General features: G+C 41.7%; 1 protein-coding gene across 3 annotated transcripts in view; it reads right to left on the bottom strand.

Moving 5' to 3' along the window:
• The window catches only part of LOC115654944 (deleted in malignant brain tumors 1 protein-like), a 51,254-nt gene extending 48,070 nt beyond the window's left edge, over nt 1-3,184 (bottom strand). For all 3 annotated transcript variants that reach the window (XM_030569869.1, XM_030569871.1, XM_030569872.1), the window contains exon 1: nt 3,120-3,184. In XM_030569869.1, coding sequence (XP_030425729.1) covers nt 3,120-3,183 — 64 coding nt within the window. In that variant the 5' untranslated portion in view covers nt 3,184. The remainder of the gene's footprint in view (nt 1-3,119) is intronic.
• Between the last annotated feature and the right edge of the window lie 13,250 nt (nt 3,185-16,434).

Genomic DNA, 16,434 nt, shown 5'->3' with positions numbered 1-16,434 from the left:
AATTAAATACATCCATCTGTATATATCTGGTGATCTGCATTGACTCTAAGACTTTGAGTTATTAATCACAACTGAAAATAATTGGTTTCTTTCATATTTATATATTGCTATAGATGTGCACATCACTTTATAAATAAATGAGGAATTTCCTCTGGACTCAAAAAAATTATTTAAACTGCCATTAATTGCTGCTTATATAAATGCTAAGCAATTTTTAGAAACATATTGAAGTTTAAGGGGAAAATAGGGAGTGCAGATATAAATATTTGGTGGGTGAAAACTAGTAACTTAAAATATTCATATCTTTATGTGTGATCACGGAGTATCTGTAAAGTTGATCCTGATTTTTAATATATAATCTTTGTCTTTATCTTTCAAATGATTATAATAAAATAATGATAATTAATGTGATAGTTTTTTCACCCATAGGATAGTATATCAGCTACAGTTAATGATATTTGGTAGAGGCATTCTGAAGTCATAAATGATGAAGGAGCTGAAGAGATGGGACAAAAGCTTAGGAGACAGTATAATGGATGAAGAAAGAAAAGATGCTACAAATAACTAAGGTAGAAGACTATCTGGTGCTCTACCACTTCTTGAGGTCTTCATTGCAGAATTCGCCCAGGCTCTTAACTGAATGTTGCCTCTTTGATCCAAGTTTAGTGGTGCTTTCAACTTGGGCTACCATGCATGGCTGGAGGTATAGGCTAGAGTAGTGGTTCCCAGACTGGGGTTTGAGAACCCCTGGGGGTTCATGAAATATTACAGGGGGTTCTAGGAAAAAAATTTTCCTAATGGCAGACAGAGCTGTCCCTAGGGACCATGGGCAGCATGAGGCCAGCAGCCCGGAGCCCCTGGACTTCCAAGAGCTAAAAGGATCAAAGCAAGCATATCTATCACACTGAGGAGATTTAAACTTCAAAACTCATTTCCAAGAAATGGAAAGGGAGGTGGATATTTTTGGCTGTTTTTAAAATTAAATAGGCAGCTAGTATTGTTTTTAAAATTATGATGAACAAGTTAAAACTTTGTTGTAACATGCGTTGTTTGTCTGGACTGCTCAAGACCTGAATGCTTGTGTAGGAGGAACTCTTTGAGTTGGCTTCTTAAATACTTTCATGCTGTTTCACATCTGCTACTCTTTGATGAAACATAGAAGCTGTGTCTTATAATAGGCTTATTCAAAGTGATACAAGCTATGAAAGTGAGATCTTGGAAGAGTGTTGCCATTTTCATTATGTAATGAAAATATTGTAATGATAAATAAGAACATAAGACTGGCCCTACTGGGTCAGACTAAGGGTCCATCTAGCCCAGTATCCTATCTTCCGACAGTGGCCAGTGCCAGGTGCCCCAGAGGGAATGAACAGAACAGGTAATCATCAAGTGATCCTTCCCCTTTCACTCATTCCCAGCATCTGGCAAACAGAGGCCAGGGACACTTAATAATAAATAGTGTGTAATAAGCATGTCATAAAAACAAATTTTATATTTCCAAGATCACTGCTTTTATAATTTATACTCAGGTAAATGAGAAAATCCCTGGAAATATACATTTTTAGGAGGGGATTTGCAAGACTTGACATTTTAGTGAAAGGGGTTCACAGATTGTTAAAGTTTGGGAACAACTGGGTTAAAGACTGAGTTCTGCTTTCACTTGGGTTGGTAACCTGCTTCCTTGGCAGTGAGGACACTGGTCAAATCATTTGAGTTCTGGTAATCCTCCAATGCCTTCTCCTGTGCCCAGAAGGACAGACAAGTTCTCTTACAGTTCACTGGGAAATAGTGATAGAGTAGCTCATCTTACTGCAGCACAAAGTACTATGGGTTATGGCCCCAAAAGTCCTAGTGACATACGTGGTAGAATGCAGAACCAGTGAAAACACAGTAACTTGGGTATGGCTTTGGAGCCTGGCTGCTCACACTTGGGCTAGGCTAACCCACATGCTCAGACTCAGGTGCTGATCATCCCAGGCTAACTTCAGTGAAGACATACCCTTCGTGTGCTATCACCTTTATCTACTAAAGTACTGAGTTACAGCACTCACACTGTACTCTGCTACAACCTCCATTCCTGAGGGGGCTTTAATGCTGAGGTTCTATTGTACTGTTTTTAAAAACAACATTGCTTATCAGAGACTCAGTCCTGCAAGCCTTTGCTCAGGTGAGTAGTCTCAATGATATTGAAGTCTTGGGTTTGCAGGAATAGGTCACACATGAATTTTTCACAATTTTCCCCACTCAGAGATCAATTGAAATACAAATAGAGGCTTTAAAGACCTAATCTGATTAAATCACATCAGATCCTAGTGAAGTCAGGTCAAGTCACAATGGGAATCCATTGAATAAAAACAAAGATTATTAGATTTCTGCTGTGCTGGGATTTGACCACCTCCTGGTAGTCCATTTTAATCCTCTTTGATGATGAACACAGCTAAGGGTGGCTTCTTTCTTGTTTTAGACATAATTAAATGTAATCATCTTTTTCATCCTAAACTGAGTACATTAATCTATTTCTTCTTCTAATTGATAGACAAGCCCTTATCAGTAATACCCATGCTGGTCGTCCTTTGAGATCAAAATCTTTTATTCAAGCTAACAAGATTACCTGAAGTTTTTGATGTAAAGTTTCAAGAAACTCAGAGCTTTGGCTAATCTTTAAACACGCCACTGTTCTATGCACAATGGCTCGGTGTTTTTAACCTATATGCTGCTGTTTTGTCTACTTGTCTCTGATGCTCTGTTCCTTGTCATCTCTATATACACGTTTTAGACCCTCAAGTCTACTGGGCAACCTAACTGATGTTCCTGAAATGCAGCTCTCTCCCACAGTGGTTGTAATACAGAAAAAAAAATCACAAACATTACTGTTTTCCATTTCCAGTTTAGAATATGGTCTCTGAGACTTTGACTTCAATCATAGCACCAAGAGATAAACTGAAATAGAAGTTTCATTGTACTAAGCCATTTAGCAATTTTCAGTAATATTTTTACTTCTATTAGGTTCAGTTGCCATCAGTTCCCAACAAGTCATGTCTATCTATGTAATAAAATCCAGCTTTTAATATTTTTATACAAGAATGAGAAAAACATCTGATAAATTTTAAACATAATACCTGGGTCATGCAAGATAGTGGCACTTATTAACAGCATGCAGGTGAAAATCGTTTGAGGTCCCATTTTTCACAGGGTTTTCTGCTTACCTTAACAGATGTAGTCTCAGAATTTATATGAATTCTAGTCTATACAGGAGGGGGCGTGCCATGCAATTTGATCTTGCACTTCCAAATCAATACCAAGGAAGTCTTCCCAGGAGGATATTTTCATTTCACAGTGTAACAATGTACATCCACAGATATAGATATCCACAGATCGTTATTGCTCCAAAGTAGACATTGGACTGATTCCAAACCTTTGTGGCCATGCATAATGCCATACTCTGATGTGATTGTTCCAGGAAGTGGTGGCTTTCAGATGTAATATGTCTGCCAAAGTGTCACACTGGAGGAAGCGAGTCTATTATTGCAGAAATTGCATCAAAAGATTGTGGAAAGGTCTCAGTTAACAAATTCCCACCTTGCCTCAGAACACTCCAGTGAAACAAAATACTCCACTGCTCAGGTGGTACCTGAATTTTCTCCAAGTGGCTTTGGCTCCTGTCATGGTGTAAATCCCCACTCTGAACCTTAGCGTCCAAGAGATGGGGTACCAGCATGAATTCCTCTAAGCTCAATTACCAGCTTAGTACTTGTAGTGCTGCCACCAACCAGGAATTCCAGTGCCTGGTACACTCTGGTCCCCCCAAAATCTTGCCCGGGGACCCCCAAGACCCAGACCCTCTGGATCTCAACACAAGGAAAGTAAACCCTTTCTCCCACCGTTGCCTCTCCCAGGCTTCCCCTCCCTGGGTTACCCTGGAAGATCACTGTGATTCAAACTCCTTGAATCTTAAAACGGAGAGGAAAATCCACCTTCCCCCCTTCTTCTTTCTCCCCCTCCCAGACTCTCCCTGAGAGAGAAAGTAATCCTAACACAGAGAGAAAATTAACCTCTCTCTCCCCCTTCCCTCCTTTCTTCCCACCAATTCCCTGGTGGATCCAGACCCAGTCCCCTGGGATCTCACCAGAATAAAAAAATGATCAGGTTCTTAAACAAGAAAAGCTTTTACTTAAAGAAAAAACAGTAAAAATTATCTTTGTAAATTTAAGATGGAAATTTAAGGGTCTTTCAGCTATAGACACTGGGAATATCCTCCCAGCCTAAGTATACAAGGACAAATTAAAATCCTTTCAGAAAAAAAAAATTGAACTCCTTCCAGCCAAATACACATTTGAACTCCTTCCAGCCAAATACACATTTGCAAATAAAGAAAACAAACATAAGCCTAACTCTCCTTATCTACCTACTACTCACTATTCTGGACATATAAGAGACTGTATCAGGGAAATTGGAGAGAAATCTGGTTGCACGTCTGGTCACTTTCAGAACCCAGAGAGAACAAACAACCAAAAACTAACAGCACACAAAAAACTTCCCTCCCTCAAGATTTGAAAGTATCCTGTCCCCTGATTGGTCCTCTGGTCAGGTGACAGCCAGGCTTACTGAACTTGTTAATCCTTTACAGTCAAAAGAGATATGAAGTACTTCTGTTATATTAACTCTTACTTATCTGTTTATGACAGCTCCTGTTTAGCCTGGAGAGAATATCTCTGTTCATTCATGAGCTTTATCCTGCCTTTCAATTAATTCTTTTAGATCTGAGGCCTGGTGTAGCAATGAAACAGTTTCTCATAAATGATGATGGCTCACACAGGAGGAAGTGGCTGCTCCCTGATCCTGTGGGCACTGAAGCTGGTTCTATGCCATGTCCAGGGTAGATCAGAGCAGTCTTGGGAATCTTCCAATCTATGCTAATTAGTCAATCTTCATCCAGCCATATGCCATCATTTATTGCTGAAAAACAGCAGTGTCGATCCTGTTGCTTTCTGTTCTCTTTTAACCCTGGAACTATTAAAAGGAACTAGTAACACATTCGGTGTTCACTCAGAAGTATGAGCATCATATTGTGGCTGTATCACCAAGCTCAAGACACCATATAGTCTACCTCACAGTCCTACAATACAGTTTCATGAAGCTTGTTTCTTACCATTTGGATCAAACTCTGAGGTGCCCCTGCCTCAGACAAGATTAAACATACACGCAGACTACATAATAATCTCTGCTGTTACATTTTTTTCATGAACAAAAGCTGTACAGTATCTAGCAAACTGGGGGTCCAATCTGCTAATAATATGGTGATAATATAATAGAAATTGCCTTCTATGATGAGATAACTGGCTCTATGGATATGGAGAAGGAGGTGGATGTGATATATTTTGACTTTAGCAAAGCTTTTGATATGGTCTCCCGCAATATACTTGCCAGCAAGTTAAAAAAGTATGGATTGGATGAATGGACTGGTATGAAGCAGAGTGCCCTAGGGGTCAGTCCTGGGATCAGTTTTGTTCAACATCTTTATTAATGATCTGGATGATGGGATTAAGTACACCCTCAGCATGTTCGCAGATGACACTAATCTGGGGGGACAGGTAGATACGCTGGAGGGTAGGGATAGGGTACAGAGTGACCTAAACAAATTGAAATATTGGGCCAAAAGAAATCTGAGGGGGTTCAAGAAGGACAAATGCAGAGTCTTCCACCTAGGAAGAAAGATTCCCATGCACTGCTACAGGCTGGGGACCGACTAGCTAAGCAGCAGTTCTGCAGACAAGGACCTGGGGATTACAGTGGACAAGAAGCTGGATATGAGTCAGCAGCATGCCCTCGTTGCCAAGAAGGCCAACAGGATATTGGGCTGTATTAGTAGGAGCATTGCCAGCAGATCAAGGGATGTGATCCTTTCCCTCTAGTCGACACTGAATATTGCGTCCAGTTTTGCCCCCCACAGAAGGGATGTGGACAAATTTGAGAGAGTCCAGCTGAGGGATTAGGGGGCTGGGGCACATGACTTACAAGGAAAGACTGAGGGAACTGGGGTTATTTAGTCTGCAGAAGAGAAGAGTGAGGAGGGATTTGAAAGTAGCCTTCAACTACCTGAAGTAGGATTCCAAAGAAGATGGAGCAAGGCTGTTCTCAGTGGTATAAGATGATAGAATAAGAAGCAATGATCTCAAGTTTCAGTGTGGGAGTCCAGGCTGGATATTAGGAAACACAATTTCACTAGAAGGATGGAGAAGCACTGGAATGGGTTACCTAGGGAAATGGTGGAATCTCCATCCTTAGAGGTTTTTAATGCCTGGCTTGACAAAGCCTTGGCTAGGATGATTTAGTTGGTGTTGGTCCTGATTTGAGCAGGGGATTGGACTAGATGACCTCCTGAGGTCTCTTCCAACCCTAATATTCTAATAAATAAGTAATTATTAAGCAAATGTTATAGAATGAGCCTGAGCAAACAACTAAGTGGGTCTGAATCAGGGTTATAAACACACAATAGGCTATGTCAGAGAGTTCTACTGAAATTTCATTGTCCTTTACAACTGTTTTGCATATGATATCCATACAGCAGAGTATCTGTTGAAACTAAGGGATCTTTCAGTTTGCTGCCCATTCTGAAAAAAAAAATCAGTTTGGTGCAAACTGAAATTGAATTTTTTTGAACTTTTGAGAAAATGAAAGTCAGAAAAGTTTTGTTGCAGGCAGAACAAAATGTTTTGGGTATTTTTAATAAAAGAAAAGAAATGAAGAGTTAGGTTCACAAAAACTGAGGTGGATGATATGATCATGGTGATACTCCTCCACCCCGTGCGCGCACACATCTTTAGAATCTTTAGCCCAGTGGTTAGGGCATTCACCTGCTATATGGGAGAACCAGATTTAAAACCCCACTCAGGAGCAGAGACTGCAACACAGGCCTCTCACATTCGAAGTGAGCTCTCTAATCACCAGGATATTAGGTATTCTGGAGTGGATGTCTCCCAATCACTCCTTTTGAAGGTGTTCCAACTTTCTATAAAATACCTGAATAGCCACTAGAACAGGTACTGGACCCCCGGTGCCTTTTCATCCCAGGCACTAACCCCCAGGCTATAAAGTCATTCCCAGTCTTTCTCTGGCTCAATAAATATTCAAGTATTTTATATCAAGTGGAAGAGCTTCAACAGGATTGAGAGAAAACCCACCCCAGAATATTACAAAGTGAAAAAGTTATAATGGGGGAGACACCACCATTTATTCATCCTCCTTCCCTGATTTTGTGAATGGTGCCTAAATGCCTTTGTGAGCCTAGCCCAAAAATTAAGATGTTTTAAATATGTTGAAACTATTCATTTTTACATTTCCAATTTATTTTTATTTCAGCAAAAAAATCTCTGAAATCAACAGCAATTTGCAAAATGTTTTGATCAGCCTGAATATCAATTTTTTGGCAAAAAATGTTTTGGCTGAAAAATTTCACCCAGCTCTAACTCTGAGTCCAAAGAAGAAAATCCACACAGAAAGAGCCTTAACTAATTTAGAAAGGTATGTCATTTCCTTCCTTCTACAATGCTCCCTATATTTTCAGACCAGTAGTAAAATTTGGTTGCATTGTAGATTTCCATGTTCTTATCTCTGAATATTTCTACGTGAGTAAAAATAAACATGTCAGTCTTTTAATCTTGTACTGAAGATTTGGATTATTTAAATATATTATCACATCCTGAAACTGCAACATGACCCTCAATAGTTCTATGATGTTTTAAGTCATTATAAATATTTATATTCAACAGGAATAAACTTAAGGTTAAAAAATACAGTATGTCAGATTTCTTGCTCAATTATAATTTTATCAGTGATGTTTTGTTGTGAATATTTTCATTTCCCATAGTATCGCCAGCAACCTAATTAAAATTCTGCTTTATTTATTTAATATTGGTTTACTTTCAAAAGGTTACCAGCCACAGCGCCCCTCAGTGTCCCCATCATCTCCATGCTCTGTGTCCCCTGATGTCTTTCCCTTGCACCATGTTCCCCAGTGTGGTGTCCTTCCCTGCCTATTCTCTGTGTTCCCAGTATCCTTCCACCAGTCTCTGCTGTCCTCTTAAGGCTGTGCCTGTTGCAGGCAGAAGTGCTATTGGATCCATGCTTCCTCAGCCCATTATTGGCTCTGCCAACTGCAGTAACCCAGTAGCCAGCCAGCACCAAAATAAGAGAGAGCATAGGAGGATAGAGAGAGATTGGTTCAGTCCATGAGCAGCAGGAGGGAGTGTTTCCAGGGAAGGGAGAGAACCCTTTTCATGCTTTCCAGGCACAAGGTAAGCAAGTTGGAGGGGTGGGCGGTGACATCACTGGGAGGAGAAAAGCTGGAGGTGAAGGGAATATTCACCCACATCCTTCACCCTTAGTGGTTGCTCCTGTGAGATCCATGGGGTTCGGGCAACAGGGAAGCAAACATGTGGAATGTCACTTGGTGTTGTGGAAATATCCAGCTTGGAGAAGGTGAAATGAGTAGGATACTAGAGTTCAGGGATGATTTGGCAGTTGGATTAGGACTTCCTGGTAGGTCAGGGAAAGGAAGACCCTGGGAAAGTTCATAAAGTCTGACGTTCTGGGAATGGGGTGGGAAGGGAAGAAGGCTGGGCATTAGACAGCTTGCTAGTATATTTCTGCATTTCCAGATGCAATGCAGTATTAATGCCTAGCACTTTTCAGCTTATTTGTTCTCCCCATGCCTGAAGTGGCATTCACCTACCCTCTTACTCTTATTCACCTACCCGCACCTGTTAGTCAGTCTCCTCGAAGGGCAGAGTTCAATTTCTTTTCTCTTCTAGGTGCATAAAAGCAATTAGCCCTGATTTAACAGTTGTTACATTCAGCCCCAATTAACTTAGATAAAAAAAGATATTGGCAGAGTGAAGAATCTATAGAGAAAGGGATAAAACAAAGGTTGGTTAAATAAAACCAACAACAAAAAAACTGGTCACTATCAAAAATGCCCCTAAGCAGGAGCAAACGTTTAAGGAAAGGTAGGTGAAAACCTTAGGTATTATGTCCTCTATTGTGGCCTGAAGTGTGTCCAACTTTCCATTCCCAAACATATGTCTCCATAGCCCGGGTGTGTCACCACCTACAGGCACTGGAAGTCCACCATGTCTGGGGGAAACACCTTCAGAGATAATACTCTTTCTTTTGCTATGCAGATGACTGGTACGCAGATGTGAATTGGCATCAATGATTTTTGGCTGAATGGACAGTGTTACCATTCATTTCATCCTCTCACTCAACCAACTTGATTTAAGTAAGATTTTATACCAAAATGATACACTTATATTGGCATTCACTAAACTCTTAGTTCTTTTCCTGGTTTCATGTTTACATGAACAATGGTGTACATTTAATAAAGAGGGTTTCCCTGCTTTCAGTGAATGCCTTTGATCTCAGCATCTAGTGTTAGTGGGTCACAAAAAGTCTCATTACCCCACTGATTGCTTTCAACATATTTTAAGAGTTACCATCCAAACTGAGATAGCTTTCTTGTTATGTAGCATAACCAATGGAGATTAGGCGTGCGTAGTAGAGAGAGCTTTAACACATATTACTTTTTGAGTTTCCTTTATTTAGATTTTGACAACAGTAAAATCAGTGCACACAGATGAATGTAGCATGATCATGAGTAAAGATGGCCTCAAGCTGCAGTTTGCACCTAGATCTAAACTTTACCAGAGTACACAGGTATCGGGTTCAGATCTTAATTTCCTGAAATTTTGAGGGGAGTTATTACCTTGGCTTTTGGTTCAGACCACCTCTAAATATGAGCAAGTAATATATTACTGATTTTTAAAATTACAGGCCAATTCAGGCCCTTAAAGAGAAGCAATTTAGCAGTGTAGAAAGCACATAAATGAGTGAAAAACTAATTAAAGAGTCATCAGTCTCAATCCCACTGAAAAAGAGACATTAATTCTATGGGCCTGATTCTTCAATGAATGGGGAATGAGGCCCTATTACTCAACCTAGACAAACAAACATTGCTCTCACTACAGTAAAATAAGGAATTTGGGGGGAAAAAATCACAAATGCTGAAGTCTTTACCCAGGCAAATCTCCATTGTAATCAATAGAAATCTCTTGAATAAAGAGCTCAGGATTTAGTCTGAAATGTTAAAAGCCTGAATATTCTCAATGAAAAGACTAATTGAACAAGCAATTTAGCATTTCTTCATCCAGTGATACTCAGAATGGAATTCAGATTAAAATCAGTTTGCAAAAAAACAGAACATTCCCCTTATAAGTGAAATCAGACTGTAACAGAACAAACGATGTTCGCGTGATGCAGACAGCTTTATGAGGGCCAGCCCTTGTGCAAATACTTTATGAGGGCCAGCCCTTGTGCAAATAGAATTAATTATCTTGGCACTGCACATCACCAAGGAAGGTATTTCTTGAACCGTGACCAAAGTAAACATTTCCTGGTGCTGAAATGGCCTGCTCACCTCTTGTGCATCATTCAAGTCCCAGGAGTCATCAAAGACTGTTCCCCAGTTTCCTTTACAATATATTTCAATACGACTCTCAAATTTGCTCCTTCCATTCATCAGTCTCAGTAATGTTTCTTGGAAAGAAAAAAACAACATAATTGACACTTTGTTTTTCAGTAAATTAATGCAACATTTCTGTGGGCTGAGAAAAGTTCATTAAGAAGGAGTTAAACCATCGAAGTCTGACTGGGTTTCCTGTAAATCTAATGAAACATGTTTCAGAATTTATATACTTATCAATTTGAAGGAGTGTGCTGTGCAATTTGATCTTTGTTCTCTAACTTAATGGATTCTTACAAAATAAATGTGTTATGGGATACATTTAAAACATTTTTTTGCAAAAGTTTGTTTAGAATAACTGTTTTTAGTTCATCTTAATTTTTTAAAAATAGAATAATAGAATATCAGGGTTGGAAGGGACCTCAGGAGGTCATCTAGTCCAACCCCCTGCTCAAAGCAGGACCAATCCCCAACTAAATCATCCCAGCCAGGGCTTTGTCAAGCCCAACCTTAAAAACCTCTAAGGAAGGAGATTCCACCACCTCCCTAGGTAACCCATTCCAGTGCTTCACCACCCTCCTAGTGAAAAAGTTTTTCCTAATATCCAACCTAAACCTCAGGCACAGCAACTTGAGACCATTACTCCTTGTTCTTCATATGGTACCACTCAGAACAGTCTAGATCCATCATCTTTGGAAACCTCTTTCAGGTAGTTGAAAGCAGCTATCAAATCCCCCCTCAAAATAATTTCTTCTTCCACAGACAGAGTTAGATACTCTCCTCAGTGTTCCCAGTTAGCAGCCACTTACATCAATGGGAGCTTGATGCACACATTCAGGGAGAAAAGGGATATTTTAAAGCTGGGAAATTTTCCACTTCTCCATTTTCCTATAGTTCTATTCCTATTGAGCAGAAATGGACCAGAATCTAGAATCCCGCTATTGCCAAGTACAAAAATCGAAGTGCATACCAATGGATTATGAGGCTGGGGGGCATCATTTGCTATGGGTCCAAGGGGTTGTTGCCAACCCTGACTTTGTGTTCGCGGACTTTTAATAGGTCTATATGCTTCATTAAGTTTTCCACTACCCTGCCTCCAACTTTGATTGTGGTCATTAGGAAAGCAAGACCCATTCCACTCACCCTCCACATTTTTCTGAAATGACCCCACTGGTCAGACCTCCAGCTGGTGTAAGTCAATGTAACAATGTAACTGACTTAAATGAAGTGACACTGATTTACACTGGCTAAGACTCCAGCCCTTTGAGTCAAACTGCTGTGGGATAATGCCTGCCAACGTTGTCTTCTAAGAGATGTTTCCAACAATGATGTTAAGGACTCACTCTTTTATATTTCTTATTCAATGTATACATTTCTGGAAGTAGCACTTAGGGTCCTGCAATGGGTAGTGCCAGGTGAGCTGCTCGAGCATCTTCAATTCCCACTAATTTCAATGGGGGAAACTGAGGACTACCTTGCAGGAGACACTCGAGGCTTCACAAATCAGGCTCTTGGAGAGCGAGCACTTTCCATATTAATTGTAAAGGAAAAATTAGGGGAAGATTGATCAACCTTTATTTTCTGGCAGATAATATTTTTAAGGAGCTAGTTTATTGCCAAAACTCTACTAAAATTTTTATCTACAGTTTAATGTAATAATAAGCTAAAAGTTTTGAAAGGTTAAGTTTCAGTTTACCATACTTTTTGATTTTCCGCAGAGGAAAGCCGTTCGTGTGACATTTCAACTGATCTTTGCAGCATTAGCGTATAACAGCTTCCTTGTCTCCTATAACAACAGACCTCTTAGACAAATACACCAAACACTTGTGAAACAAAGAAAGTCTGTTTGAAGTTTGACATATGGAGGGCACTGATCAAGTGCTTTGGTTAACATATACAATGATGCACAGTAAAAAAAACTTTCCACTGCACTATCCAAGTTTTTCATTCATTTAAAAAGAAAACAAAACATTTTTTTGGCTATGATCTTGCAATTGGATCTACAAGGACAGATCACTGAGCCCTAGTATAGCCCCAAAATTTCAAACATAGGTACCTGCAAAGAGGAACATATATTCATAGTAGGCACTAGGCACCTAAGTGGAAATCAGTGGGAGCTTCCCTATGCTCTGTACCTGTGAAAGTCAAGCCACTTATTTTGACACCAAGCCATAAAGCAAACTGTGGCCATCAGGAGGAATCCAGTATAATCTGTTCTGGAATTTAATAAGTCACAGGTGTGCAAGAACCACCCTCTGTGATAACAATCCACACAAGGGGCTTGTCTCTTCTACACTGCAAATCATCCAGGAAAACTCAGCCTGAGCCTTGGCCAAAATGGGCACTTATAGGTGCCGAAATGGCCTTTCCACAGCTGGGCTGTCTGCACATCTTCTATGCTTCTCTCCTGTCCCAGCCATCATCACATACTGGTCCCCAGCATCTGCTGTAATAAATTTAAACACTGTCTGCACACCCGTTCTCCCCATTCACCAGCCTCAGGAATGTATCTTCAACACATTGGAGAAAATGAATGCTAGTAAGCAGAGAGACATGTTTTTCATGTTAACATTTTCTATTAGCAGGCGCAGATTGGTCACATGCCATTGTAGGAAGACTTATCATACCATTCCCTCCATACATTTATCAATCTCAGTCTTGAAGGCAATTAGGTTTTTTGCCTCCCATAGCTCCCTTGAAAGGCTGTTCCAGAACTTTACTCTGATGGTTAGAAACCTTCATCTCATTTCAAGCCTAAACTTGTTGATGGCCAGTATATAGCCATTTGTTCTTGCATCCACATTGGCACTTAACTCCTCTCCCTGCCTGGTATTTATCCCTCTGATGTATTTATAAGGAGCAGTCATATCTCCTGGAGGATCCACCCCAATTGCTCATTTTCCTGGAATGGGGGTAGAGCTGGGGGTCAGGCTGTTTGTTCTTGGTGCTGGCTGCTGCTTGGCTTGGCCTGGCATGGACGATGATCAGGTTGATTCCTGCCATCAGCTGGGTGAGCTGCTGGCTCCCAATTGGGTGGCTAGCTCTGGGCACTCTTGCCATTTGCTCCATGACTGGGTAAGGGGCTCTGATCATGGGTCTTGCTCTTGTTCCCTGGTTACTGCAGACAGGACCTTGCATTCTGATGAGTATAGCACTGCCCACTATCACTTCATATATGGCTCTATATCTATGGTGGGTCAGGGGATTATGCTTCAGGCTACATCTCTTGTGGTTAGAGTACTCTGGGCTGGGTCTACCCACAGTGATCCCACATAGGTCATCCCTTGGCCTGGTCTAAAGTACGCATTTATACTGATTTTAGCAGAGTTAAACCAATTTAACGCTGCACCCGTCCACACAATAAGGCCCTTTATATCGATATAAAGGGCTCTTTAAACCAGTTTCTGCACTCTTCCCCGATGAGAGGAGTAGCACTGAAATCGGTATTACCGTATCGGATTAGGGTTAGTGTGGCCGCAAATCGACGGTATTGGCCTCCTGGCAGTATCCCACAGTGCACCACTGTGATCGCTCTGGACAGCAATCTGAACTCAGATGCACTGGCCAGGTAGACAGGAAAAGCCCCGCGAACTTTTGAATTTCATTTCCTGTTTGGCCAGCGTGGAGAGCTCACCAGCACAGGTGACCACACAGGTAACAGTGCAGTCTCCTGAGAATTGAAAAAGAGCTCCAGCATGGACCGCACAGAAGGTACTGGATTTGATCACTATATGGGGAGAGGATTCTGTGCTAACAGCACTCCATTCCAAAAGATGAAATGAAAAACATTTGAAAAAATTTCCAAGGCTATGATGGAGAAAGGCCACACCAGGGACTCAGAGCAGTGCAGAGTGAAAGTTAAGGAGCTCAGACAAGCCTACCAGAAAACCAAAGAAGCAAATGGAAGGTCCAGGGAAGGGCCGAAAACATGCCGCTTCTATGCTGACCTGCATGCAATTCTAGCGGGGTCCGCCACCACTACCCCACCCCTGTCCATGGATTCCGAGGTAGGGGTGGTAATCTCAGCCATGGCTGCAGATTCTGTGGATGGGGAAGATGAGGAGGAGGAAAAGGAGGATGAGCTTGCAGAGAGCACACAGCACTCCGTTCTCCTCAACAGCCAGGAGCTTTTTCTCACCCAGACGGAATTACCCTCCCAGCCCTCCCAAGCCAGTAGTCCAGACAATGAAGGCATGGAAGCGACCTCTGGTGAGTACCTTTGTAAACATAAAACATGGTTTAAAAGCAAGCATTTTTTAATGATTGATTTGCCCTGAGGACTTGGGATGCATTTGCGGCCAGTACAGTTATTGGAAAAGTTTGTTAACATGTCTGGGAATGGAGCGGAAATCCTCCAGGGATATCTCCATGAAGTTCTTCTGGAGGTACTCCAAAAGCCTTTGCAGGAGGTTTCAGGGCAAGGCAGCCTTATTACATCCACCATGGTAGGACACTTGACCACGCCATGCGTGTAAGCAAGTAATCTGGTATCACTGCATGACAAAGCCTAGCTGCGTATGGTCCCGGTGATTGCTGGCATTCAAGCAACATCCGTTCTTTATCTCGCTGTGTTATCCTCAGGAGAGCGATATCGTTCATGGTAACCTGGTTGAAATTCAGGAATTTAATTAAGAGGAAAGAGATGGCCTTTCCTACTGGGCTGTTTGCCTGTTGCTTAAAAGAAATCCTTCCTTGCAGGTAGCCAAGCGGGGGGAGGGAAGGGAGGTAATGGCGCTGAGCTTTTTCGCATTTGGCTAGCAGGGATCTTCCCTGCTACCAGCCACGTGGTGGGGCGGAAGGGGGGTGATTAGCAGTGATCTTCCATGATACTAGCCACGCGGTGGGGGGAGGGGTAAAGCGATCATCCCAGAGAATTGGATGGGGGGTGGTTTCTGCTGCTGCATGTTAACAGGAAAGAAGCAGCACTGAACGGGCTTTGCTTGGTATTAGGGAAAGGAGGGCACTGTGTATATGAAGGCTGCAGAAGCTGAAAGACAATGGCTTACCATGGCCGCATGCAAGCTGAATTCTGCTGTCCGGACCTGCGCCTGTGAGATCTCTAACACCAGAGCCCCAGCACTCAATATTAAGATGTAAAATGCAACCTTGTAGTGAAATCACATGTGCTATGTAAGGTGAATAGTGTTGTTCACTGTGAAAGAGTATAACCATTGTTCTGTAAAATGTATCTTTTTAAATACTTCTCTCTCTTTACCTCCTTCATGCAGCTGCAAATTTTTCAAGCCTCCCTACTCCATCCCGAAGGCTATCTCAGATAAGGCAGAGGAAAAAAAAGACGCAAGATGAAATGTTCTTGGAAATCATGGAAGTAACCCGCAATGAAAGAGCTCATCTGAATGAGTGGAAGGACATGGTATCAAATTACAGGAAAGATACCAGTGAACGTGAGGACAGGAGGGACGCTCGAGATGAGATGTGGCAGCAGGAAGATCAGAGCTGTAGGCAGGAAGATATGCGGTGGCGGGATGCAATGCTGGGGCTGCTGCGTGATCAAACTGACATCCTCTGAAGTCTGGTGGAGCTTCAGGAATAGCAGCAGGGCCACAGAGTGCCGCTGCAGCCCCTGTGTAACCACCCTCACCACTCATCATGTTCCATATTTTCCTCATCCAGACGTGTAAGAACGCATGGGGGAAGGCTTCGTAGACCTGCCCACTCCACCCCTGTGGACAGCCCAACCAAAAGCCTGTCATTACTTTGAAATATTTTTAGTGGCCTTTTCCTTCCCTCCTATCCTCCTCCCAAACCACACCTGGGATACCTTGTCAGTTCTCTCCCTCTTTTTATAATGACATTTTAATAAAGAATACATTATTTTTAAATGATAGTGACTTTATTTCCTTAAGCAAGCTGTAATCGAAGGGGGAGGGTGGGTTGCTTACAGGAAAGGAGTCAAT

Source organism: Gopherus evgoodei, chromosome 7 (assembly GCF_007399415.2).
Source record: "Gopherus evgoodei ecotype Sinaloan lineage chromosome 7, rGopEvg1_v1.p, whole genome shotgun sequence".
Taxonomy (NCBI): Eukaryota; Metazoa; Chordata; order Testudines; family Testudinidae; genus Gopherus; species Gopherus evgoodei.
Note: the sequence above shows the minus strand (reverse complement) of the source record. Positions and strands in the feature narration are given on the sequence as shown.